The sequence below is a fragment of the Camelus bactrianus genome, chromosome 7 (assembly GCF_048773025.1).
Source record: "Camelus bactrianus isolate YW-2024 breed Bactrian camel chromosome 7, ASM4877302v1, whole genome shotgun sequence".
NCBI lineage: Eukaryota > Metazoa > Chordata > Mammalia > Artiodactyla > Camelidae > Camelus > Camelus bactrianus.
In genome coordinates, this window is record NC_133545.1 from 76,750,181 (window position 1) to 76,778,086 (window position 27,906).

At 44.8% G+C, this 27,906-nt stretch overlaps 1 protein-coding gene across 1 annotated transcript in view; it reads left to right on the forward strand.

The window, feature by feature from the left end:
- Nucleotides 1-9,468: 9,468 nt before the first annotated feature.
- CDHR3 (cadherin related family member 3) overlaps nt 9,469-27,906 on the forward strand; it is a 63,235-nt gene continuing 44,797 nt past the window's right edge. Inside the window, exons 1-4 of the mRNA XM_074366619.1 lie at nt 9,469-9,630; nt 19,239-19,441; nt 24,386-24,551; nt 27,747-27,844. Coding sequence (XP_074222720.1) covers nt 9,546-9,630; nt 19,239-19,441; nt 24,386-24,551; nt 27,747-27,844 — 552 coding nt within the window. The 5' untranslated portion in view covers nt 9,469-9,545. The remainder of the gene's footprint in view (nt 9,631-19,238; nt 19,442-24,385; nt 24,552-27,746; nt 27,845-27,906) is intronic.

The following is a 27,906-nucleotide window of genomic DNA, read 5'->3' on the forward strand; positions in this document are numbered from 1 at the left end:
GACACCTTCCTTTCCTTCCTGACGACGGAACCCATACCCAACCTACCTGTCTGATGATTGACAGTGGGGCTTCTTGCTACAGCAGCAAACAACAAACAAAAGAACCAAACCAGATTTAATTCTTAGTTTTGGAGGTTCTTCCTCTACACCCCTCCACATGGTTACTTTTCTTTTCCACAAAACAGGGGTAGGAATAAGAGAGAAGAGGTGGGAGGAGACGGGGGCACCATGCTATCTGAGGACACATGGGCTGTTTGTGTATGTAGGTGTTCTGCGTAGCGCAGTAATCCGGGCAGATACGCTGCCGATGCAGAGATCTGGTACCCAGATTCTGGAGCCCAACTGCCCAGGTTTGAATCCTGGCTCCATCACTTCTTGGATTTGTAACATTGGGCTAGTTGCTGAACTTCTCTGTTCCTTGGCTTCCACACTGAGTAAAATGGGGGATAATATTAGTACCACTGACTCATGTGGGGACTAAAAGGGTAATACACAGACAGCACACAGAGCATTGTCTGGCCCGTCCCAGAGCACTGTACAAAGTGCTTGCTCTTGTTTTATCAACAGCTATGATATGACTGTCGTTCCCATTACTATAAACTTGATTATCACAGCTTATCAGAGAGGAGCAAGTCTCCTGTATAATGAATTTATAATGAATATCTGGCTACTTCCAAAAAAGATTGACAGTGGCTGAAAAGTGACAGTAACTGGAAAATTCATCGATGAAAGCCTTGTTTGTAGTAATTTTGTAAAGGATAGTCATTTTTAACCTTGGGGAAAAACTGCTTTCTTTCTTCCGTTTATTTGTGTGCTGAAGATGGTGGTGCAGTGGAAAGCGTCTAACCCGTGAGTGGGTGAGACCCCGCTAAAAATCACGGGAATGCTGTGCCGCTCAGTGACTCTGTGTGGGATGCAAGAGTACGGTTTTCGAGCAGCTGCAACGTGCCAGGACTAGGTGCTTCACACAGATGCTCGCTTTGCTTCTCACCACATTGCAGATGAGGAAGCAGAGTCAAGGGGATCGTGTGACCTACCCAGTCACAGAGCAGGTGCGTGAGGGAGCAGGGTTCCAGGTTAAATCCAAGCCCACGGCTTCCTTTCTCTGCCTCCACCTACCCTGTGATGGAACAAGATGCTTAACTTCTTTAGATTCTACAGAGGGAAAATGAAAGGAGCTGGTACCTCCTGGCTCCTCACAGTTGGATGAGGAAGGCTGGGCCCCCTACGTGGGAATCAAGCAACTGAAGCTTGTGGAATCCATATCAATTTTTGATGTGCAGTTGAGGTTGTAAACAATGAGCCTGACCTTAATTCAAACACTAAGTGATTATGTTTGACAAAGAAATGTAAACAGGGCTTTAACTGATTCATGTGCTTACAGTCAGTGGTCCATTTATGACTGAATTCTCAGTAATAGCCTCCGTCTGGGATGAAGGGATGGAGTTGCTACACAGAGTCTTGCCCCTGGTACAAGCTCAGGTCCAACATTCCTGTGTTGATTCATCCATTTGTTTAACAAGTAAATGATACTGTGACCTGCAATGGACACCAGTCAGGAGCAAAACAGATGTGGCCCCTGCTTCACAGCGCTCGCAATCTGATGGACTGTAAACAAATGACCTCATGAAGAAATACACAGTGAAAAGTAAGCCCTGTGGATGGATGGAGCAAGGGGTCTTGGAGGGAGAGTGATCAGGAGTGGGTGGTCAAGGAAGGTCTCTTTGAAGACGGACATTTAATTGGAGATCTGTGTGTTGAAAAGGAGCCAGTTATGGGGAAAGTGAAGGGGATGGATAGTCCAGAGAGAAGAAACACCAAGTGCAAAGGCCCTGGGCCAAGAAGGGCTTGGTCCAAGTGCAGATGAAATCAAAGATATTTATTACAAAGTACTAACTGGTCTTGAAAGAACTACTCAAGGATGTAAATAAGAAGGAGAATGAAACTAGAAAAAAGGACTGAGATGTAAGAAGCAAAGATATGCAAAACAATCTGCAAAATATCTTGGTAAATATAAATATTGACACTATTGATGGTCAAAAATCCAAACCCTTTTTTGTGTTTAAAACAAGGAGGAATGTAACTGTTAAGTAATACAGAAAATTGGAGTGGGGGGGTTTCTGAGGGAAGTTAAAAACTAGCCAAGTCTGTTTTGGGAAGAGGGAGATAAAAATAATAATGATTTTAACATTTTTTTGGAAAAATATAAAGTTATGCTTTATATTAAAATAAAGTATGTCACAAAAACAATAGAAATGGAATGTGTATCTTCCAAGTTGATTGAAGGAAGAAAAAGGAAAATAAAGAGAACAGTGTTAGAAAAAGAGAAAAAAATTAAAGAAAAACTTAGGTTAATAGTAAAAAAAACAAAGAGTAGAAATAAGACTACATACATCATTAACCACAATAAGTATAAATGAAATTATTTGTTAAAAGAAAGGGACTTTTAGGTTGAATTTTAAAAATCAGGGTATAACCTATCAATCAAGAATCAATCAAAAATTTATATAGAAAGTTTAAGACAGAGAAAGACATACCAGGAAAATACTTTTATCAAAGCATATTTGGTTTCCCTCCTCAACAGCAGGACAGAGTTGCATTGGGAGCTGGTGTCAGAGACTCCGAGCCAGCCTGTTAGCACCTCAAGAGCTTTTTCATTCACGCACCCCCACTACTAGCACAGGGCCTTACACATAGTAGGTATTCAGTAAATGCTCACAGAAAGGGAAGGTAGGAAATTTTGGAAAAGCACTTGAAATGATCTAGTCCCACCACTTAATTTTACATGTAAGATGATTACGTGACAGGGCACAGCTGACTTCCCCAAAGATACACAGGTATTTCCACTCCCCCCTAGTAAATAAACATCCTGGGCACTACAGTTTACAATGGATTTGGAACATTTTTTGTTTAGATACAGTCATATAAAATAGACTGTGTACCTTCAAAGTGTACAACCTGATGAGTTCTGACAACTGTATATGCCCATGAAACCACCACAATCAGGACACAGAATATTTCTATGACCCCAGGTCCTCTGAAGTTTATGCCTCCCTTCACCCCCATCCCTAGGCAAGAATTGATCAGTCTTTTGACAGCATAGATTGGTTTGCATTTTCTAGAATTTTATAGAAATGGAATCAAACAGTATATACTCTTTTGTGCCTGGCTTCTTCTGCTGAGCATGATTTTGGGATTCATCCATCTTGTTGAATATGTCAGTAGTTCTTTTTCCCTTTTTCTTTTTTGCTGAGCAGTCTTCCGTCTTATGGATATACCACAATGTCTGTATCCTTTACTGACTGATGAATGTTTGGGTTGTTTCTAGTTTGGGATTGTTATGAATAAAGCTCTATGAGCCTTTATGTGGACAAGTCTTCATGTGGACACGTGTTCTCACTTCTTTTGGGTAAATACTTAAAAGCAGAATAGCTCCATAGTTGATTTATTTTTTAACCTTTTGATTGAGATATAATTCACCTACCACATAACTCACCCATTTAGAGTGTATAATTTGGGGAGGAGGGTATAGTTCAGTGGTAGAGTGCACACCTAGCATGAGGTCCTGGGCTCAATCCCCAGTACCTCCATTAAAATAAACAAATAAGTAAGTCTAATTACCTCTCCCCCGCCAAATTTTTTTAAAGTGTACAGTTTAATGGTTTTTAGTATATTCAGAGTTGTGCAACCATCATCACAATTTTAGAACATTTTCATCACCTGAAAAAAAGCCCTCTTAACTATTATCCCTCTGTCATCACATCCCCCACATCCGCAGCCCAAAGCAACAACTAATCGCCTTTCTTTTTAAAAATAACTTATTTATTTTTAAAAACTTTTGGGGGGGGGGAATTAGGTTTATTTATTTTTAATGGAGGTACTGGGGATTGAACCCAGGACCTTGTACATGCTAGGCATGTGCTCTACCACTGAGCTATAACCTCACCCCACTACTCTACTTTCCATCTCTGAAGATTTCCCTATTCTGGACTTTCATATGAATGGAATTTTATAATTTGTGGACTTTTGTGACTTTTTCATTTACTGTAATGTTTTCATTAGTTCCTATCCATTGGCAGATGTTTCACTCTTTTCTTCTTGAGACATTTTTAGAGCAATTTTAGGTTCACATCAAAACTGAGAAGGTACAGAGTTTTCCTACCCCCCACCACATGCACAGCTTCCCCCATCATCAATAACCCCCACCAGATGGTACATTTATTAAAACTGATGAACCTATATTGATACAGCATTATCACCAAAGTCCATAGTTTACTCTTGGTGTTTTTATGTCTGCATAATATTCCATCATATGTGCATATCACATTTGTTGATCCATTCATCAGTTGATGAACATTTGGGTGGTAGGTTAATTTTTAAGAAACTGCTATACTGTTTTCCAGAGTGGCCATACCACGTTATAGTCCCACCAGCATATATGAGAGTTCAAGTCGCTCCACATCCTTGCCAACACTTGTTATTTTCAGCCATTCCTGCTGTTGTGAAGAGGTTCAAAGCCAGAACTGCTAACTAGAGGGCTGAGAATGTAAATCAGCTCCTCACTCTCTCTTGTCTTCTCAACTGCAGGCAGGTAAGGGCAGAAGGACGTAGCTTCCTGTTTAGGCAAAGGCTGAGAGGTTGAAGAACACTGTGCCCTTGATCCTGAAGAATCAGACCCATTTTTGGTGCCAACAAGGGAGTTAGGAACACTGACGAGTCAGTTCTCCATCTATTCAGCCCCATGCTTCGTGTAGGCTGGGATTACTGTGTACACTGTGGACAGGCACAGAACATCCAGTCACCTGTGTCCATGCAAATAAGAGAACCAAGGCCAGGGAAGCTAGTCATGGCCTGATTCTCTCATGCCAGGGAAAGTCCCAAATTTCTTGAATGGCCCATTCGGGGCTGGAGGAACTTCCCCCATCTTTTCTTCCTGGTCCAGTGGGAAACATGGTAGAGGAACATTTCCTCAGTTTCATAGTTCTAGCCTAAGCTTAAACACCCTTTGGAGATAAAGAAAAAGAAGTATTCCATTGTTGTCAAGTCCTGGAGCAGATCAGGAGGGTTCTGGCTAAGCTGGTTAAAGAGAACTCAGAGACAGCTGCTAGAAAGAGAAGTTCCCACTGAATCCTGCCTCACGCCTGAAGGAACCACTCCGAAGGAACCACTCCAAAGAGACTAGAGGCCTCCACTAGACAAAAAAAATCACAAAAGTATATTTTAGTCCATCCAGGCTGCTGTAACAAAATGCCACAAACTGGGTGGCTTATAATCAGCAGAAATCTGTTTCTCACATTTCTGGACGCTGAAAGTCTGAGATCAGGATGCGAGCATGGTCAGGTCGGGGCTCTCTTCCTGCTGTATCTTCACACGGGGGAAGGGGGAGCGAGCTCTCTGGGGCCTCTGAGGGGTCTCTTTTGTAAGAGCACTACCCTCTCCAGGAAAGCCCCACCCCATGACCTCACCACCTCCCAAAGGCACCGTCTCCTAATACCATTATACTGGGCTTTAGGATTCCAACATACGAGTTTTATGAAGACACAAACATCCAGATCATAGCAAAGTACTAGAAGAAAATATGAAATTCAAAAAATTATCTCAGAGAGAAGGCCTGCCTAAGTAGCACACAAAACCTAGAAGCCACAGAACACAAGATGATACATTTGACTACACAAAAATTTTAAAAATTTTAGATGGCAGAAATCCCTCTAAACAAAGTCAAAAATCAAATGGTACACTAGGAAAATACCAGTAATGCATATTACAGACAAAGCATTAATTCCCTTAACATATCAAGACTTCCTACAAACCAGTAAGAAATGTACCAAACAATCCAGTAGAAAAATGGTAGAAATGAACAGAAAATTCACAGAAAAGGAAGTACTGATTCCTAAATATTGGGAAAAGATGCTCAATTTCACTCATCAGAAGGGATATGCAAACAGAAAAGAGATACTAGGGGGGTGGTGTAGCTCAAGTGGTAGCGTGCATGCTCTCTACAATGTCCTGGGTTCAATCCCCAGTACCTCCTCAAAAAATAAACAAATAAATAAACCTAATTACCCCTTAAAAAAATAGAAACTGGTTTTTACCTAACAGATTGGCAAAAAGCAAGATGTCTAAGAACACTGTGTTCTTAAGGGTCTGAGGACTCTCCTACATTCTCATGCTCCACATTCTCTTAGTAGGAGTATAAATTGGAGCAACTTCTAAGGAATATTTTGGCAACACCTATCAAAAAAATTAAATGCATGTATCCTTTCCCGCAAGAGCTGAAGGGCTCTACCAGATGGGTGTTTGAGGTGGGGGAGAGAATGGCATAGGGCAAGGGAGGAGAAGGTTAATTTAGTAAGTCCAGGAGAGTTTGAACACTGGCTCTGCACCTGGCTCAGTGTTGCATGTGAAGGAAGGGGGATGCAACAAAGTATCAGAGCTTCTGTGGCCTGGAAAAGCTCTGTGAGACTGGCTGGAGACAGATGTGTGAGGGAACTGTGGGAGTGGAGCACGTCCTAGTGCAGCGGTCCTCAGGGAGGATACTGTAGAGGGCTGGTTCCCATCTCTGCAGGAAGCTTCGTGTAATCAGCATGGCCACCATCACTGGGAGCGTGGGCTGGGCCCCGAGTGCCCTCTTCCTAAGGAGGGCCTGCGATGCAGGGATGCTAGAAGGTGCTGGGCTTTCGAACATTCACAGCAGTGCTTCTGCTTCTCTTCTTAAGTCTATAGTGTTTCAAGTACATTGTAGATAATGTTAAGGGTTTGCTGCGAGCAATCCATTCATCCACAGGAAAGTGTGTTCCAAGTTCTAAGTCAACGAATCTTTGGAACATGACTCCTTTGCTAGCAAATCAGATACTTGCAGCAGCTGGAGCCCAGCGAAGTCCCTTTAAATACTTTGAACCATCACTGGGCCAGACATGATGTGGGAGAAACTCCTCGGGTCTTTCATGTAAAGCCGGAGGGGTCCCTTCCCCAAAGATTCCAGTCCTGCCCTCGAGCTACCCAATTCATCTCACCTGGCTGAGACTCAGGTGGGAGGGATCAGGAGGACTCAGCACCTTGGAGGTCAGGAACAAGAGCAAGGCACCTCAGGGTCCCATTCGGCTGGGTCCTTGGTGCTGGGACCTCGTGCTTTCAGGAGATGGGAGCTGACAAATGGACAATAGAACATCATAGTGGCAGAAACAGCCTCAGGGCTGGAAACAGACACTGTAATCACAGGAGAAAAACTCACAACAAACTCCAAAATCTGACCCTTATGATCTCTGGACCAGGGAGGGGCAGGAAGGGGAAGACTTGCCCTATCCTGGTGAAAACAGGGCAACAGGAAGAACACTGTGCAGTCAGGCTGAAAATTAAACAGATGTGAGTTTCTTTAATTCAAAGGCTTAATTATTCTGACATCTTCCATAACTTAATCTGAACCATCACTTCAGCTTTAATTATGCATAATGAAATGGATTATTTACAGCAACTAATATGACAGGAAAAACTGAGAGGTGAGAATTGGTAACTTGGCAACTGTTTATTCATTTTTTTTTTTTCAGCCCGTGTTTTTTGACTATCTACTGTTTCTCAGCCTTTGCCACAGTAGTATAGATGTCTTATATGGGAAAAAAATACTAGAGCACAGATTAGGGACCAGTTTCTCTCACTTCATTATCTCAAGTACTGCTTGCAATAATATTGCATCACAGGTATCTTCTCCCTGATTGATAGAAGCAGAACTGAGATTCTGAAAGAATAGGTAATTTGCCTAAGGTCACATAGCAAAACTCATGTTTTCTGCCATTTACCTATTTCAGACAGAAACCTACAGACTCACATTCTGAATCTTTACTTCCTGTTTTATACAGGAGGCATCAACTTTTCCTGAGACAATAGTGAGTGATCAGAATTGTACTTTTGGGAAATTAACCTGACGGTTTCCTGTAGGTCGCGGGGAGTGCTATGAGACAGTCCAGGTCAGAGGCCGGGACCTAAGCCCGAGTGGTGGCAGCCGGCCTGCAGAGAGAGGGGCTGCAGGGGGCAGTGTAGAGGCTAGAGGAAGGTTTGGCAAAGGTTTGGATGTGATGGGCAAGTCGCCCTCTCTGAGCCTTAGTTTCCTTGTGCCGGGAAGGGGCTTTAACCAGTGTATTTAGCAGTCCCAATTCAGGGGCAGATACACAGAAACGGTTTTATTTTGCCTCTAGTCATTGTTTTTAATCTGCCTCTGTTCCATCTCCCTTTCTTGTCCCTTAACAGTTTGCGTCCAGTTGACTGTCAGTTACTCATTGACCTTGATAGTTTTCACAACTTCCATTTCAAACTTGACTTGAATTTCATTTTCCTGCCTCTCCCCTGCTCCAGAGTTGGAGCCTGTGTGTGGGACTGTGGTCCGGCTCCCTGGCTATGGGGTGGAAGGTGGAGGAGGGGGAGGAAAGGGGTCAGTGATGCTTCCTAGCTGGCCCTCACTGCCATCTCCCTCCATTGGTGGAGGCAGCTCTCTGGTGTCACACAGACTAAGTGGCCAGGGGTGACCTCTGTGTATCCAAGTGCTGGTTCACTGGCGGGGCATAGGCGGTCTTCAGATCACCCATGGGTTTCCTGTGGCTTATATCCCTGGTGCGAAGGATCCAGCTCAATGCCCACCCACCCTCTCCTGCCACCAGCCTTGCGCTGCTGGACGCCGCTCTCCCAGAGTGAAAGGAGCAGGAGACAGTGTCCGAGTCCCACTTTCTCCCTCTGTGTCCACTACTCTTCCCACTGCACCACATTGAGGGGACATCTTGCCCTACTGCTGTCCTTCCTCTGCACCACCATCACTCCCCATCTGAGTGGAGGCTGGACTCCAGCTGTGTTTCACCCACCAGACCTTGTAACCTGGCCCAGGGCTGCATGGGACATGAAAGCACTGCGCAGGGTGATGCCTGGCCCCAGGGGATGGGCCACATGGCTCCCGCGTCAGCAGAAGCTTCCTCCAACAATCTTCCTCCACAGGCTTCTTCAAGGGCTGGAGGGGTGGTGGATGGAGTCAAAGGGCAGTGACCATGGCCAAGGGTCAGCCTTGAGGAGGGGTCTGGTTCCCAGCTCCTGGCTCTCTTTAGAATGACTGCTTTAGTCTCCAACTCCAAGTCCTATTCATCACTTCAGGACAGCAGAAAAAATCCTCCTTTCTCCACTCCTGCTTCCAAGTGACTGAGTGCCTGGTGACAGGGCAACTGAGCCCACCCTGGGTGACTAGGATTATGTCCAGCTTTTACCATCATCTCAGTGTCTCCATTCTTTCTGTGCTCTTTTGACTTCTCTTCTGGGGCTCTCTGTGGAGACACCTGGTGGGTGTGGACTTTTAAGATGAACCGAGTGGATCAGGGCTGGGTGCCTGCCCTCTGGGTACTACACGGTCACAGAAGCAGGTAATCAAAGAACAAACAGTCCCGGGGTGTTTGGAATCTCCCTTAGTTACAGCAAAGCCTCTGTTTGATTTTTCGCATGGCAACAAAACAAGGAGGGGAAGATGAGTGGCACCTCGAATAGACGTGGGGTGAAAGTAGGGATTCAGCTCCTGGATGACGTGCTGGAAGCCACACAGAGGTGAAATATCGAAGATGCAGGCAGCAGTCCTCTCCCTGGTTCTCCTGGGCGCCCTGTCAGGTGGGAACTCCGCTTTACCCCTTTGGTTGGCCTACTCAGTTTGCTTGATATCATTGTGTAATAAAGTCCCAAAAGAGGAAATTGCCTCTGGGAGGCCTTATTCAAGTGTGGGCTTATCAGCAACAGGGAGCCCTGGGAGGCTGGGGTTGGGTGTCTGGAGAAGAGGGTACGTGAAGTGGCCACAATCTGATTAGACTTTGCACAGACTTCACTTCCCCTTCTGTGTTAACTGGCCTGTGCTGGAGGTCCTTCCAAGACCTAAGGTTGGGAAAATAATTTCCATAGCAGGGCTTTGTATGTACGTCAGTCAGTCTTTGTGAAGATTCTGGCTCAACTCTGGAGGCTTCTGGGGGCAAACTGAGATTGGCAAATCACCCTATGGGAAAACCGAGGCACCGAGGGGCTAGTGTCTTCATCTTGAGCAAAGAAAATGCCTTCTGATAGAAGCCAGAGATTCGGCCTCGTGCTTCTGCACTCCTGCTTCCTTATTCAAGAGTTTCAAGAATACTGGATGATTTTTCAGTGTTGTCAGCTTGGATTATTGAAATTGTGCTTTTTAAATTAAATCTAATTTTTGAATAGGTAGTATATGCATAATGTATAGAATTCAATCATGTTAAATTTGCAGATTAATTCAGGGATAATTTACATCTTTGATGAGTTATGTAGTAAAATGCTTAGAGGAGTGTCTGGTACGTAGTAAGTGCTTAGTAAATGTCAGTGATTATTCTGTATGATGTTGAGTCTTCCTATCCAAGAACAGGGTTCTAGATACTTGTTCAGGCCTTCATTTGTTTTCTCAGGAGTATTTTGAGATTTCCTTCATATAGGTTTTGCACATTCTGATTATGTTTATCTCTAGTTCTTTCTTTTACTTTTTTTTTTGCATTTGTAAATGAAATCTTCTCTTCCCTTGTATCTTTTATTTTAAATTGAAGGATAGTCAGTTTACATTGTTGTGTTAATTTCTGATGTACAACATAGTGATTCAGTTATACATATATATATCTTTTCATGGTCTTTTTTATGATAGGCTATTGCAAGGTATTGAATATAGTTCCCTATGCTATACAGTAGGACCTTGCTGTTTATCTATTTTATATGTAGTAGTTAGTTCTTTTGTAGCTTTTAACTGATTGTTATATAATGTATGGAAGTCTATTCATGAATTATCTTATTATTTGTAATGATGTTTCTGTCGATCCTCATGCATTTTCTAGGTTTGAAAATAATAAACATTTGTACTTTTCCTTGCTTTAAAAAAAATCTCTTATTTCTTTCTCTTATCTAATTACCAGGCCTGTACTTTCAGACAGTTGTTAAATAATGATAAGACTGTACATTCTTGTCTTGTTCTCCATGAAGCAGGTTAGCTTTTGGTATGAAGTAGAAATTTTTATATGTTAAGGAGATAGCTTTTATTCTTATTCAGGTATGTGTTTTTAAATCAAAATGGATTTTTAAATCAAATGCTTTTTCAAGATCTATAAAAATGACTATTTGATTTTCCTCTGTGATCTGCTAATTAGATAAATAAATAACGGGTTTCCTAATCATATTGAACTCTCTTTAATCTTGAGCTTTTAATACTGACAGGTATATATAGAATAGGTAGACAAGTTTATACTGTATAGCACAGGGAAATATATATAAGATCTTATATAATAGTTCATGGTGAAAAAGAATATGAAAATGAATATATGTAAATTCATGTATGACCGAAAAATTGTGCTGTACACCAGAAATTGACACAACATTGTAAACTGACTATAATTCAATAAGATTAAAAAAAAACCAGTAAAACAAAAATCCTGGGATTTTAGACTTGGCAGAGGGCAGGAGGAACTGTGAGTGTGAAGTTGGACCTTGAGCAGCTCAGACTCTCACTTGAAGTAAACATTTGAGGTTTTCCCAGAAATACAGGCTTTTAGGACCATAATCATTTGAGTTAAGAGGTGACATTTATTATCACTGGGGGAAGAGTGAGGTTAGAAAGAACCCAACGTCTCACACTGAAACACTACCATTTGGAACCTTCTCATCAGACATGTGAAAGGGACAGATCACAAAAGTTTGCAAGAAATACTTGAGTTTTTTTTTTTAATAAAAAACACATTCCAACCCCTCCCCCTCCAAAAGACCATGCACTACGGACCACACTTTTACTGCCACACCAGTACCTGCCTTCAGGAGGTTTGGAAACAAGCATCACCAAAATAATCTCAAAGTAACATTCTCCAGCATTCTTCTTCCTCTCATCTGGTCTGACTCCTATGCATCCTTTAAGGCCTAGTCAAGCCCCACCTCCCACACGAAGCCTTCCCAGATTGCCGTAGCTCTTGGTGGGCACTCTGCCTGCTGCACCCTGGAGCTCCTCCTGCCTGCACATGGAATACATGTCAAGGGCTTAGTACAGTGCCTATCACAGAGTAAGTGCTCAGTGAAGAATAGCATGAGTTATTGCACCATAATTCATCTGCTATGTGTCTGTCCTGCAGTAACAGGCTTCATATTTCTTATTGCTCTGTGGTCCCTGAGTGCCAACGCATACAGAGTTTCCAATAAACTTTGGTTTTGTTGATCATAATCCCTTTGGGGACCTCTTTTCTCCACACATTTACTAATATCCCCTAAATGCAGAAATTTAGATCCTCTGTCAGCTTAACATTGGCATTTAAATTAGCTTCTGTCTTTTCTACCTCCTACTAAGATGAGGGAAATAAAACATTTTCTCTTTGGGATGCTAAAGTGTCCCATGCCAACAATGACTTACAGAGGAAGGCCCTCAAAAAACATAAACTTCACAAAACTCCCAACTGTAGCGGCGAAAGGAGTTGAGACAAAACAATCTCCAATTCCATCAGTACCAAAGGCCCACGTGTCATTTGTGGGAGACGGAGGACTTAGCAAAGGCCCCTCGGTATACTGAAATCCACTGCACACTGAAGTTGTCTCCATTTTGAGAAAGTCTCAAGGGAACTAACTTTTGTATGAGTCTTGTGGAAATGAAAAATGCCAAGGTGTTTAATGAAAGAAGGGATCCTTAGTAGTTGGAAGATCTGCGTGAACATGAAAAAGGGACCAGGCCCACTGACCTGAGTTTCGTCCACTGAGCACCAGGTGTGAGGCCATCTTGGGTCTCTCTAGGAAGATCCCCTATCCTGCCGTCCAGGCCTGGCTCTCTGCTAAGCAGTGTCAGCAAACCAAAAAAAGACCCAGCAAATCGAAACTACAATGAGGCAGCACCTCACACCAGTCAGAATGGCAATCATTAAAAAGTCCAAAAATGATAATTGCTAGAGAGGGTGTGGAGAAAAGGGAACCATTCTACACTGTTAGTAGGAATGTAAATTGGTGCAGCCACTATGGAAAACAGTATGGAGATTCCTTTAAAAACTAAAAATAGACTTACCATATGATCCAGCAATCCCACTCCTGGGTATATATCCACAGAAAACTCTAATTCGAAAAGATACATGCACCCCAATGTTCCCAGCAGCACTATTTAAAATAGCCAAGAGATGGAAGCAATCTAAATGTCCATCAACAGATGTCTGGATAAAGAAGATGTAATATATACATACAGTGGACCATAACTCAGCCATAAAAAAGAATGAAATAATGCCATTTGCAGCAACATGGCTGGACCTAGAAATTATCATATTGAGTGAAGTAAGTCAGGCAGAGAAAGACAAATATCATATTAGATCTCTTATATGTGGAATCTAAAAAAAATGACACAAATGGACTTATTTACAAAACAGAAAGAGACTGTCACAGACATAGAAACTTTCACTTTCTAAAAGAGACTAAAGGGGAAAGTTGGGGGGAGAGATAAATTAGGAGTTTGGGATTGGCAGATGCAAACTACTATATATAAAATAGGTAGACAACAAGGACCTACTGTACGGCAAAGGGAACTATATTCAATATCTTGTAATAACCTATAATGAAAAATAATACAAAAAAGAATATGTATGTATATGTATAATCGAATCACTATGCTGTACACCAGAAACTAACACAATATTGTAAATCAACTATACTTCAATTAAAAAAAAAAATGGATCCCACTGAAGGGAAAAAATAAGAGGCCCAAGGCTCAGTGTCTCCTGCTCCTTGAGGAACCAGGTGCAGCCCCTTCTTAATGCTCTCATCATTTGAAAAGGCAGGAAGATGTAGGCCATTTCCAGAAAGCCTTTCTGTGGGTGATTAATCCCACATATGGGATCCAAACAATATTGCAAAAAGTTTCTACTTTTTCTATCCTGTTCAGAGTCAACCTCAGAAAAGCAAAAGTCCACCCGCCTCACAGCCCTCCCTCTTCCTTTTCCATGGCAACCTGGTTGTTTCCCTTTCCCCTGCAGCTTAGCACTCAGTCACTGGCATCCACCTGCTTTTCCATCTCCATGGGGTTGGAAAAGGTTTGCAAGAAGCCAGTCCTTCTCAGGTCAGCACCTGAGTGCTGCTCTAAGATGAACACATCTCTCTCCTGCTAATAAGGACTTCATGAAATGTGCAGAATCATCAGAAGATCACCATCTTTCCTTCTGTGTCCTACTAAGGGCTCCCTTCCATTAGCCTTGCCTGACATGGACCAGCTCCCCAAAGTGGGAGGGTGAGCATCCCATCCCAGAAGGTATACATTGTGGAAATTAAAGACATAGTAAGACATTGCACACACTGAAACAACAAAACATTCTACAATGTTTTATAGAATATTGAGCATATTAAGTTTTCTTATACAGTACCCGTGAGAGTGAATTCCAGCAGGCCTGGAATTAGCCTGAGTGGCTTTCCTAAAGTTCCAGCACAGAACTGACTCCCAGTCAAGGCGTGAAGCACACTGATTAACAGTGCCGCTTTGTAACCCTGGGTCCTGGGAGTTTGGGGCTGGTTTGTAGCCGCCTGGAAGCATTGTTTATTGATAATGGTGAGATTGATGGTTTGCACCTGGTTGGTCTCTGCTGTTGAGGCTGGTTATGTAACAAGATGGTGCCTACACGACTAGCAAATGGAAACATTTCCAGCAGAGACTCTAATTTGGGCTCACTGTTTCCAGGGTATTAGTGACTATGCTGGTGGTTCCTGATCTGAGCAAGAGCATTCTGTTATGGCTCTTAGAGACAAGAGGACCACAGGAGCTGGTACCCGGCCTTGCCCGTCTCACATTCCCTTAGGAGGCACATCCTTCCTTTCAGACTGTTGCTGTGCCGTCTCCTTTCTCTGTAATAAGCTGTAGATTTGTAAGCGTTTTTGTCTGGGTCCTGTGAGTCTTCCTTAACAATGGAACAATTAGAAATGTTGACCTGTTAGTGTAGCACCACAGTCCTGAGAGGTAGAGTTGACAGAGGGCCCAGAGAAGTTAAGGGACCAGCCCAAGGTCACACAGTCAAGTAGGAGCAAAGCTCAAAGTGGCTCTTGTTCCAAATCCCTGGCTCCTTTCACAACACTCGTCTGATTTCTTTCACTACCGTTTTGATTTGTTAATAGAGAGGATGAACACCTATTTACAGTGCTGCTCTGTGTACTGAAAGCAGAGCTAGAAGTTACAGCAGCTGCATCCCCGGAGAGGGAAGGTGGCGTTGCCCCACACTTCCTGACGCACACCATCACCTTTGATGTCAGAGACCCAGGGCGGCCAGCTTCCTCCCCTGGAACAGAGGCTGTGGAAGCCTTCATTATTCCAACACAGGCTCCAGGGAGGGGCCTCACTGGTCCATTTCTGGCAAGGCAGGGATTTTGCTCATTTGGAAACAAGCGGTCCATCATTTATCCAGATCTCCATCCCGAGCTGGATATTTCGGTGGGCTCAGTGACTGAGAATCAATCCTTTTCTGTGCTTTTTCTTTTTCAAAATTTATCCTTCAAGCAATTCTCATTTGCTTCTTAATTAAGATGCATGTGTAAGTCAAATTCCATTAAAGCCTCTTTCTTGCTCTCCAGCGCTCAGACCACCAGAGAAAATTGGGAACACCGGCCTCAGAAGGCATGTGTCTTAGGGAGAGCTGGCCCTGGCTCCTAACCTTCCCTCCGAGTAGCCACTGATTAGCTGGGTAGCTGTGGACACATCCCTTAAACTTATCTGTGGAATGAGTGAATTGAGTATTTGGTGAATTTTGTATCTTATTAATTGCTCTATTTTTAGGGTGTGGACTCTAGCCACTAATTGTTATTATTATTACTATTGCTATTAATACTTGACTACTACTTTTAATAGCAAGACAGTGGAAGGAACAGGGTGTTGGACTAAGAGTCAGGAGATCCCAGCTTAGCCACCTTTATCATCAGTGTTCCTGGAACCTCTACCTCAAAGCTTTTAGGACCCTGAAACCCTGGCACACACGACCTTTTCCTAGGAATAGAGGCCACCAGGTGAAGAGCAGAGCATCTCTAGCACAAATGTCAGCAGAAAGGGCATATTCAACGACATAGTCTGGCTTTATCCATACATGGAAGGGGCAGGTCCCAACACAAAGTGCTTGAGGGCCACTGGATATATGCACTTCTCCCTCCCAAATATCTCCCTCACTGCCATTTGAAACACAACCATTCAAGGAAGACTACGACAAGCCCTCTCAGTATAAGGAGGCAGCACCGAGTTGTGCAAAGGAGCCCTATCCTGGGAGTCAGATGCCTTGGCTTGGAAGGCTGGTTCTTCCATAGAACTAGCCTCTCAAACCGAGGGCTTATTGAAGTTATAATTAATGCAACAAGATCCATGGATACACTCCCAGCAAACTAGGAGCTATAAGTTGGGGATATTTGGGGAGCATGGCTCTCCAGGAGACACAGGAAGGTTGGTAGCCTTGGTAATCTGCCTGTTCAGGGCAGGGCTATGGAAAGCCCTGAGGAGGGCTTAGCAAGCCTCTTGTACCCGAGCCTATGTCAAGCTAGTACTCCTTATGTCAAGCTAGCACAGTTCCTTATGTTGTTCCCAAAACAGCCTCTAACAGACCACATCACCCAAATCTATCATCTGGGCTGAGAGTCCAATCTCCACCAGCCCCCTTTGCCATCCTGCTATGCTGTCACCAGGTCACAGAATAACCATGATGCATCCCACGAGCACGGTCACCTGACAAGCATGGAGCGACAGACTATCTGTAGTAGGGATGTGCAGTCTGTTACCTTCAGACCCAGATGCCATGAGCCAGGGCCGCCCAGGGGTATAGTCTCAGGTGTGTGAATTGGCAGTGGCAATACCTACATGAGAGGTTGGTGGTTGGAGCCGATGGGATCAGGCTCAGTGAGCACAGGGCCTGGTGAGTAGGTGTGCAGTGAAGGCGGGTGGTTACTAGTTTCAATCTGTCCCTTTGGTCTGGGCACTACCTGACCCCAGGCTGTTCTTGAGAAAAACCTTGTGAGTTATGTCTTTGCTTAAATATGAGCAGAGTTCTCCTTCCTCTTGGCTGGACGGACACAAATTACTGGGGTGAGTGGGAGAGGACAAGAGCAGGCCGGGGGTCCTGGGAGACAAATTGTCAACCTTTCATTTTGTTCAAGACTGTCTTGCCCTGCTGAGCAGGGAGCGAACACTCTCATGAACAGCTCAGGGGCCTGGAGACTCCAGTTGTGGTAAAAGAGGGTGTGAGGGAATCATACCCACAAAAGCCATCTCACCACAGCACCGGATTATTTTGCCCATTTTGAAAAGCTATTTAGGAGAACTTTTTTGCCTCTAGATACTCCAGGCATACTATTTTGCTCCTGATTTTTGTCAGCAGAATGCTATAATATTAAAGTCAATTTTAATAGATTAAAACAAATCCATTTATATTCACATCGCCCTAAACCTCAGCTGTTTTGATATTTCTGAGTCCTTGTACAGTCCTTGTCCATAAAACTGGATAATTCTGCCAGCAGAAATAACTTATGCATAATGCATTTTAGTCTCCAAACGAAATCAGATGATTTTAGATTTGGGAAAGCTTGCATCAATGAGTGTGCTTATATTTCAACTTTCCCTGCATTTCCATCTACACCTCGGGATCCCCTCCCCTAAGTTTGAAATAAAAACATTCCCTTACAAAAGCCAACATTTTCCCATAGCTTGTTTGTTTCAAGAAATTTTACAGCTTTCAGTAGGACAGATCCTCCCACTGTCACCCTTACCTCTTCCCCTTCCAGGTGGTTCGTCCCCAAGGGCTAACAGTGGCCAAGGTTGCAAGCTGGCTGAGAAGCAGGACCCCAATAACAATTCTGGCTTTGTTACTTAGGATTCACCGTGTGTCCTTCAGCTCAGTTTCCTCATCTGTAAAATGGTGACATTAATATTTATCCAAGAGGAGTTCTGAGGAGTAAGTGAGAGGAAGTGTTTTACATGATGCACTTATTTGGAAGCTTGGATAAGTGGTGATTGTGTTAGCTTCCTTGTGCTGTTGTAACAACCACACACTGAATGGCTAGAAACAACAGAAATGTCTTCTTCCACAGTTCAGTAGACCCGAAGCCTGAAATCAGGGTGTTGACAGGGTTAGTTCCTTCTAGAGGCTCTGAAGGAGAATCTGCTCCATGCTTACTTCCTGGCTTCTGGGGATTGTCTGCCCTGCCTTGGCTTGTAGCTACATCACTTCGCTTTCTGCCTCTGTTGTAACATGGGCTTTCTTCCTTCTGTGTGTGTCTGTGTCCTGCCCTGTTCTTATAAGGACACCAGTCATTGGATTTAGGGTCCACCCTAATCCAGCACAACCTCCTCTTAACCAATTACATCTGCAAAGACTCTATGTCCAGATAAGAGACCTTCTGAGGTTCTGGGTGGACCTGAGTTTTGGGGGTGTGGGGGGACCCTATTTGGCTCCTACAGGAGCTTTTATTATGGAAGCATGAAGAACATGGCCCACTGCTCTCCTCTGTTCTGGCAAAGGCTTGCAGAGTGTCAAGGGGACCTGAGACTGTCCCAAGGCTTTCCTGTAAGAAACACGTTTGCTCTGAAACTGTAAAATTCCCTGTCTATCTTGCAGCCCAAGGTAATTCATGGGCCTGCCCTGAGTCTCTCACTTCCTTCTCTGTAAAATGGGAGTTACTCGATCCACTACCATGCCCTGATCCACCCCCTCCAGGACGCCCACAGCATCCAGTGATAACAAATCACTGTCCCTGAGATTACTTAGGGATGTGAGGAGAGCTCCCATGATTTTGGAGCTCTACAGGCACGCACCCTCCATGTCTGATGACCTCTGAGTCAAACACTGACACAGAGAAGGGAAATAAATTCTTGTTGACTCCCTGGCCCTTGTAAAACAGAGGATGCCATGGCCAGACTGGGTCCTTCAAGTGGACGCATACCTTCTAAGGCATCATGTTTCTCTCTCCCTGGTTTCTAGGAGAAACCAGAAAGGAAGCAGAGAGACATGAGAAAAACAGCAGCTTTATTTCCAGAATGACTGAAGCAGATTTCATGGTTGTTTGGTGATGCTGGTTTTCTTGGCTCTGAGATCTTGCATTCCCGTTTCCAGCTCTTGGCAGGAATCTTCATTCTTGGGGAGTAACTGGGTTCCACTGTTGCCCTGAGCTACGATTTGAAGCCACAGACCAAGCTGTTAAATCCTTGTTTCCAGCACAAGGCTTTGTGCTCATGTCATTTTGCATCCTTTTTAAATCCGCAGGAGGACAGGCACTCCAACTAATCCACTTACCTGCTACCAGCAACGTGGCAGAGAATTCTCCACCCAAGACTTCAGTGCACAAGTTTTCTGTGAATTTATCAGCATCACTGTCACCTGTGATCCCAGGGTTTCCCCTGATAATCAACTCAAGTCCCCTCACTGAAGCCTTCAGGGTGAACTGGCTGTCGGGCACCGACTTTGAGGTAAGCATCACCTGACTCCCATTGGGAGTTTTGCTCACAAAGAAGGGTCCTGAAGATGGAGTGGATGGGGTTCTAGATAAGCGATCCCTCCTTATTTCCCTGGTTTCATCTCTCCCCTCTTGTAAGATCCAGAAGTCCTGTTTGGGGCATCCTAGTGCCCTCTGTGCTAGACGCCCCTGTAGCTCTTGGGCCTTTTTCCTCCATTTAATCCAGTCCAAATAAACATAAAAATATGCTCAATTTATTACAAATAAAAGGCTTGTTTCTTATTGCCAGCCACTCTCACAGGATAACAGGTGTTAGGCATGCCGACAGTAACTGAGTTCTCTGGATGGGATAGTTTGTGTAATGATCTCCTTCAAAGCCAGACCCTGATGAACTTGGGTCTGGTGATTCTGCTTTTCTATGATTCTGTGATTTTTCAAAAGGAAATCTACCAGGAGACATTTCACATGGAAGAACACATCCCTAATTAAAATAGAAGCTGAATGCCCAGCCCTACTGTGCGAATGTTTCCTCTTGGACAATTCAGACCCAGTCTTTCACATGCCACCACTGTTCTAGTTTCTGGTTTGTTGTCTTTTGGGTCTTTTCCAAAGTTGTCACTTCTCCTTGGGCAGGACAAACCTGCTGATCGCATATTTTCCACTAGTCGCCTCCAACGCCTCTAAGGTTGTCTGCAGGTTATAGGTGTCTGGACCTACTGGTCCTGCAGAATCCCCCACACCTACCCCTTTCCTCAGCCATCACAGGTACCTCCTCCAGTCATCATCAGCCCTGCCAATGGTCCCACCTGCCATCTCCCTGGGGTCCTGGTGGGACCCAGTGGGTCTGCTTGGCCTAGGCTCTTGTGTGCTCAGCGAGCTGTCCCAGCCCTGGCGCCCTCCCGCACCACAGCTTGCAGCTGCCTGGGACCTGTGTTAGTACCAGGATGGGCCACAGGTTCACACGTCCTGAAGCTGCTTAAGAACAGCTGCTTCTCCCTAGAAATTACCCAATATTGTTAACCATCCCCTCCAAGAGATCCTATTCTCCAACCCAAACTGCTCACATGGGCTGTTCTTACAGAACAGTGCCACTGACAATGCCATCTCTGTGGCAGGACCCAGCTCCTCCTCGACACTCTGTAGGATGACCAGTCTACTGATGAGGTTTTGGGGTCTCTGGCCCCGAGGTCTGGTCACTGTTGGCCCTGGGATTCAAGGCTTTCTGAGGGTGACTTCCAATTGTATCAGAGGTCAGGCCGCCCTGCTTTCAGACACAGCCGCTGAAGTTAGGAGGATTAATGATGGTGATGGTGATGGCAACTCACTTTTACAGAACATTTACCATATGCCAGGAACTCCCCTAAACATTTTGTGAATTCATTCACTTAATCCTTGTAACCATGCTAGAAATTGGTACGCTGTTATTATTTGCATGTCAAAGGTGGGGAAACCGAGGCACAGAGAGGTTGAGCAACTTGCCCAAGTTCACACGGCTAAGTGGTAGCAGACTTGATATTTGAGATCAGACAAGCTGGCCCCAAGACCCCTTGCTGGTCGCCCCCAAACTGTGCTGGCTCGCTGCTGCCCAGCAAGAGAGGTGTCAGAGCCTCATCCAGCAGTCCATGTGGCTAATTACTGGGATTGCCTCCTGGAGCAGCACCAAGAAGGAAGGCTCTGAGGGGCCGGGGAGCTGCAAAGACCAGAGCTCTTGGAGGTCGCGTGGTGGCTGTGCCTGCGTCCACCTCCCCTCGTTGCTGGCCCATCTCTAAGCTGAACTCCCACCTGTCCTCATCTGCTGTCATGAGCTGTGGACCCTGTCCATTTGCCCAGCCTTGTCCAGAAAGACCTCAGATTTAACACGCCTAAAACCAATATTACTGTCTTTCGCTAAAACTCTGCAGCCAGACTGCCATCAAATCAAGGCTCCACTACTCCCAGCTGTGACCTTTGGTGTTTCTTCTCCTGATCCTCACCTCCTGATGTGTGAAGTGGGGGGAAGTTTTTCCAACCTGCGGTGGTGGCGATGATTAAACAAAATATTCCACAAAATATTCCACACTGAATTAATGCTGGTAAAGACCACAACAAAAGTAGCTCTTCCACATGTTGACAGTAACCCAATTCCTTTGGGTCCGAAATACAAAATTGCAGACCCTTTTTAGACTGTTCTATTTCCTTCCTCCAGGGTGTTAGAGCCAGTCCCCCAAGAGAGGCTGTGACTAGGTAACCTCGTGATGAAGGATCAGCAAATGTGGGGTTCAGGAGGGGGCTGCAGGCTTAGTTAGCTGGAAGCTAGGGTATAAATCAGGAAGCAAAGCAGACCAACCTGACAGGGGTGGCTCTGGTGAACATACATTCACTGAACAGACTCTGACATCTAATGATAATAAAAGTCAGCATTTGCTAAGTGCTTGCTCAGTGCTAGTGTTCTCAGCAGCTCACAGAATCCTCACAACAACCCTAGAAATCAGATGCTATTATCATTATTCCCATTTTACAGATGAGGAAATTGAAGCACAGAAAGTTTAAGTAACGAGAAGGCTGGGCTTTAAAGCCAGTCAGTCTGTGACAAAGGCTTAACAAAAAAACAAACAACTCAGTCAAAAGAGAAATGAGCAGAAGAACTAAACAGACATTTCTCCAATGAAGACAGATAGATGGCCAACAGGCACATGAAAAGATGTTCAACACTGCTAATTATTAGAGGAATGCAAATTAAAACTACAATGAGGTATCACTTCACACCAGTCAGAATGACCATCTTTAAAAAGTCCACAAATGATAAATGCTAGAGACAGTGTGGAGAAAAGGGAACTCTCCTACACTGCTGGTGGGAATGTAAATTGCTGCAGCCACTATAGAAACAGTATGGAAGTTCCTTACAAAACTAAAAATAGAGCTACAATATGATCCAGCAATTCCACTCCTGGGCATATATCCAGAGAAAACTCAAAACATGCACCCCAATGTTCATAGCAGCACTATTTACAATAGCCAAGACATGGAAACAACATAAATATCCATCAAAAGATGACTAGATAAAGAAGTTGTGGTGTGTGCATACACACACACTTACATATATATACACAATGGAATACTACTCAGCCATAAAAAAGAATGAAATAATGCCATTTGCAGCAACATGGATGGACCTAGAGATACTAAATGAAGTAAGTCAGACAGAGAAAAATAAGTACTATATGATATCACTTATAGGTGAAATCTAAAAAAATAACACAAATGAACTTATTTATAAAACACAAAGAGACTCACAGACAGAGAAAACAAATTTATGGTTACCAAAGGGGAAAGGTGGGTGAGGAATAAAATAAGAGTTTGGAGTTAGCAGATACAAATTACTGTACACAAAATAGACAAAAAACAAGGTCCTAACTTTATAGCACAGGGAACTATATTCAATAGCTTGTAATAACCTATAATGGAAAAGAATATGAAAAAGAATATATATATATATCTGAATCACTATCGTGTACACCAGAAACTAACACAACACTGTAAATCAACTATACTTCAATTTTTTAAAAAAAGCCAGTCATTCTGGCTCCAGAGGCTACGCTGTTGACCCCTATGTTATGCTGCCTCTCACCTCCCCCGTGCCAAGTGGAGAGACAGGTCACTTCCACTAGTGTGGTGACCAGGCTGACCCTGCTCGTGAGTGGTGACAGGATGATCCCATTTTCCATCTCAACCCTTCTCTGTACGTGCTCTCCCCACTGCATACACTCATTCACATCTGTGGCCATCCTGTTCTCTCATAATCAATCCAGCTCTTGCAAAGGCAAACACAATGCCTGCCACCTCCTCCATGAAGTCCCCCCTGACTAAACACAGCTCACAATGACCCTTTTTCCCGTTGATTTTCCACAGTACCCTGATTTAGCTCTTTGTTAAATAACTTGTATTATCCTTCAGCTCTTTAACCAGGGCTAGAATTATTTACCTAATTATAGTCATGTAGCAACCAAATCAGGGAAAGTTAAAGTAACTTCCCCAAGGTCACACAAAAGTCCAGTGGTAGAAATTGGGTTGGAGCTGAGTGCTGTCCTCAGTATAGGGTACTAAGTGGCTCACTGCCTGGCCCTAGCACATTAATAACCAAAAGGTTCTATTAGCATAATTAAGACATTTATGAGATTCAGTCCTTGATGTTGCAAAGGGCTCTGAGCCTTTTGGGAGCTCCACGGGGTAAGCTGGTGGCAGGGATGTGTATACAGATGTGGGAGGTCACAGATTGGCCTCCAGTTAGCCTCAGCAGGGCCCTCCCACCATGGACCACTGGGGTTCCTACTGGTAACCATCTAGGTTCTGGTGACATGTCTCTGGCCCTGGTTGTTGGTGTCTCTCTCACATCTCTAAGACACTTACAGTGCAGAGGACACGTTTCTGACAGTGAAGGAAGTGTGGAAATGCACCAAAAACCCAAAATGGCTGTGGGTGTAAGTAAATATCATTTCTTATTGCTGCAGATGTATCCTTCTCTTGTTTATCCTTGGCTGTGGCCTTGGGAAAGTGAGAAGGGAGGGATGAGTCAAGATGAAACTTAACAGCAATCCCAGGGAAGTGAAGCATCTTATTCTTAAAGATGAGAAAATCCAACTGCCTTCAGGGTTGCTGAGGGACTTGCCTAGAAGCCTACTCCAAGTACTGACAGGTTCTCTAATTTTCGGGCTTTCCACCTCCAATCAATGAAACTAGAATGCCTCCTGAATGTTTGTCTTTCCTGTAAAAGCAGCATCACATACAGGAGTCCCTTTAGGGAAGTGTCATGGGGTTTATGTCAGAAGGACTCCGGCAAAACCAGCGGTTCCTCTGACAGTGAGTGAAAGATTGTTTCCAGGATGCTGGAATATTCCTAGTAATATCCCTTTGCAAAATGCATGCATGCAAACCAGATCTTCCTTCACATGGTTACTAAGATTTCTGCATTTGCTTTTAGGTTGTCACCACTGGGAAGGAACAACTAGATTTTGAAACAGGACCACACATATTTGACTTGCAGATTTATGTGAAGGATGCCGTGGGTGTCACTGACCTGCAGGTCCTGACTGTCCAGGTAACAGACGTGAATGAGCCGCCCGAATTTCAAGGCAACTTGGCAAAAGGTAAGATACACTAGGGTGTGTGATGCAGCCCAGACAGTGGCATCACGGAGGACCCTGGGGGACAGAGCGAAACAGAAAAGTAAATAAACAAGCAGCTGCTTCCCTGGAAAAGGCAGCTGCTTAATGAGCAGGGAATAAATGAAATGTCCTCCAGCCAGGACTCCCAGTAATCATGCCCAGCAGTTGACAAAGCCTTTCACATCCGTGGCTTCTCCTGGGCTTCTCCCAGGCCTGGGGAGGGACCTGAGGCTCAGGGACCTCAAGTGGGTCATTCTGGAGGAACCTGGGCTGAGCACATTACAGGCTCAGCACTGGGTACAGGCAACTGACTGACTTGTTCATTCTCCGCAGGGATGCTGACCCCCTGAGGAGAGTGTGTGTCTGGGGTCTGCGACAGAGTAGGGACAATATAAGGACTGGGGCATAGGGAAACTTGCCTCCACCATCTCCCCCCAGCTTATGGCGGGCGCTGAAGGCCATCCATACACTGACAACCCCCACGCCCATTGTTCCAGTCCAGGTCCTCCTCAGGACTCCTGACTCAGATAAAACCTGTCTTACCCAGCATCTCCATCTGGATGTCTAATAGACATCTGTGATGTTGTGATTTAGAACAAAAAATACATATTTGGTCTTCATCCCCTCCTGGCACAGAGATCCTAAAACCCTTGGAATTTCCTAAGTGATAAGAATGATAAAGGTTTTTTGTTATTGTTACATTAATGAGGTGAATTTTGGACCCCACCTAAGGATGGGGGCTGCCCACCAGAGGAACCAACCATGTGCTCAGAGGGCTGGGCATTGGAGAGAGGGGAGGGGCTGGAGACTGAGTTCACTTGATCACCGATGGCCAATGAGTTAATCAAACATGCCTATGTAATGAAGCCTCCAGAAAGGCCAGAAGGATGGGGTTCAGAGAGATTCCAGGTTGGTGAACATGTGGAGACTGGGGAGTGTGTGCTTGGATGGGGCATGGGCACTCTCTGCCCCTTCCCCCACACCGTGCCCTATGCATCTCTTCCAATAGGCTGTTCCTGAGTATTATCCTTTTATTATAAACCAATAATCCACTAAGTAAAATGTTTCCTGAGTTCAGAAGAGAGTGAGCCACTCTGGCAAATCATTTGAACCTGAGGAGAGGGTTGTAGGAATCTCCAGTCCAGAGCCAGATGGTCAGAAACACAGGTGACTGCCTGGACTTGTGACTGGCATCTGCAGGGGTGGGGGTTGTCTTGCAGGACTGAGCCCTTCACCTGTGGATCTGACGCTGTATCTGGGTAGATGGTGTAAGAATTGAACTGAATTGTAGGACACCTGGCTGGTGCTGGAGAATTGCGTGGTGGTGTGGGAACCCCCTTTCCCACAGTGGACACACACTGGAATTGGTGCTAGAATATGACTTAATGTGCCCCCGAACCACTCTTGACTCCCACTCCATCTCCCTCCTCACCATCCCTGCCCAAATCTGCTTCTCTCGTCTTTCCCAGTTTAGTTAAACAGCAACTCCATTCTTCCAGTTTTGTGGGTCAAAACCTTGCAGTTATCCTCGACTCCCCTCTGTCTTTCACACCCAACATCAAATCTATTAGGGAATCTTGCCGGCTTCTAAGTCTATGCAGAGTCCGGCCCCTGCCAGCATCTCCACCACTGCCACCACAGTGCAGGCTTCTACACAACCGTTGGCTTGCCTGGATCAACGCAGTGGCCACCTAACTGGCCCCCTGCTCTGTCCTCAACCCCTAGGGTCGATTCTCCATACGGCAGGCAGCCAGAGAGATCCTGTTAAACATCCGTTAAATCAAGGCAGTCCTCTGCTTAAAATCCTACAGGAGCTTCCCATCTCCCTCAAAAGAAGAGCCAGAGTCTCCTTAAGGCCCCATCAGATTCAGCAAACAACTGCCTTCTCCTCTCACACACGTCTCCCCCTCACGTCCTCTGCTGTGGCCAGCTGTCCTGGCCTCCTCACCCATCTGGGAGTCACCCAGGCACCACCCATCTCGGCATCTTTGCATCCATTTCCTCTGCCCCTTCTTCTGCATCTGTCTGTCTCCTCTTCATCTCTGTAGGAATCCTGACTCCAATGTCAGCGAACCTTCAGAAGCCCTCTATTGAGCATTGTAACCCAACTCTAGATACTCCTTTTCCTGATTTTTCTCTGTAACATTGCTCAGGAACATTCACCTATTTTATTATCTACCTCTTCCTGCTAGAACACAGGCTTCCCAATAGTAGGGTTTGTGTTTTGGGAACTGCTGTATTCCCAGCACATAGATCTGAGTTTGGCACCCAGTAAGAACTCAGTAAATATGTTTTGAGTGAAAGCACGAAAGTCATAAAAGTGAATGTCAGTTCGAGCTCAGATGTAAGATGGCCCAGGTTTGAATTGTGATTCTACCGCTGTCCAGCTGGGCAACCTCACAATTTCTCTGAGCCTGTTTCCTCATTGTAAAGCAGAGATGATTACTGTACTTGCTTAATAGGGCTATTCTGAAGATGAAAGGAGAAAGGATGTAGATCCTCAGCACAGTGCCTCCAAAGGAGTGAGTGAATGTTAAAATTCTCAGTCATCTCTCAAGAAGATTCTCCGAAAGAGATGGCGGCCCTGGGGCAGGGCTGGAGGTGCTCAGGGGCACTCCGGCTCCTCCCACCCCCCTGACTGCGAAGAACTCTGAAGCAGATGAAATCAATTTTGGTCCCTTTCCTGAGCCTCTGTAGCCCTTTCCCTCCCTTTTTCCATCTTCTCTCTGTTCCACTGTAAGGCCTCTCATTTCAGCAACTCATTTCTGCTGAGATGCTAAGTGCACTTTGGGGGGTGACCTTGGCTCGGTGGAGGAGGAATTTGCTGGCACATGGGGAACCTCACACTGCATGTCCCTACCTGGGGTTACCTTCCACCTCTCTGCCCTTATTACCCTCTCCCTGCAAATAGTGGTACCCTAGTCACCTCCCAGCCTAGGAAATAGATGACGACCTGACACCAGCTCGGCCAACGTTAGCACTTTGTTAATTCCCACATACGGGTCCACCTGCCAGCTGGACCAAGGTCTGACTCTGGCCTTTAGCATTGCTTTCCCCTTTCCCACAGCCCTGATACACTTGGCTCCCTTTGGCTGTGGATGGCTGTCCTGGTTTGGGAATTCCTTGTTTGCTTTATCTAATAAACTGTTTCTTATTCCTCTTTCGGTGCTGGTACAGGTCTGAACCTCTACATAGTGGAAGGAAAAAACCCTGGATTCGTTTACCAGGTTGAGGCCTTTGATCCAGAAGACACAAGTCGAAACATACCCCTCAGTGTAAGTCTTCTCAAACTGAAGAGGGGCTTTTCTGTGTTGTCTTTGACACATAAGTCTGGAGT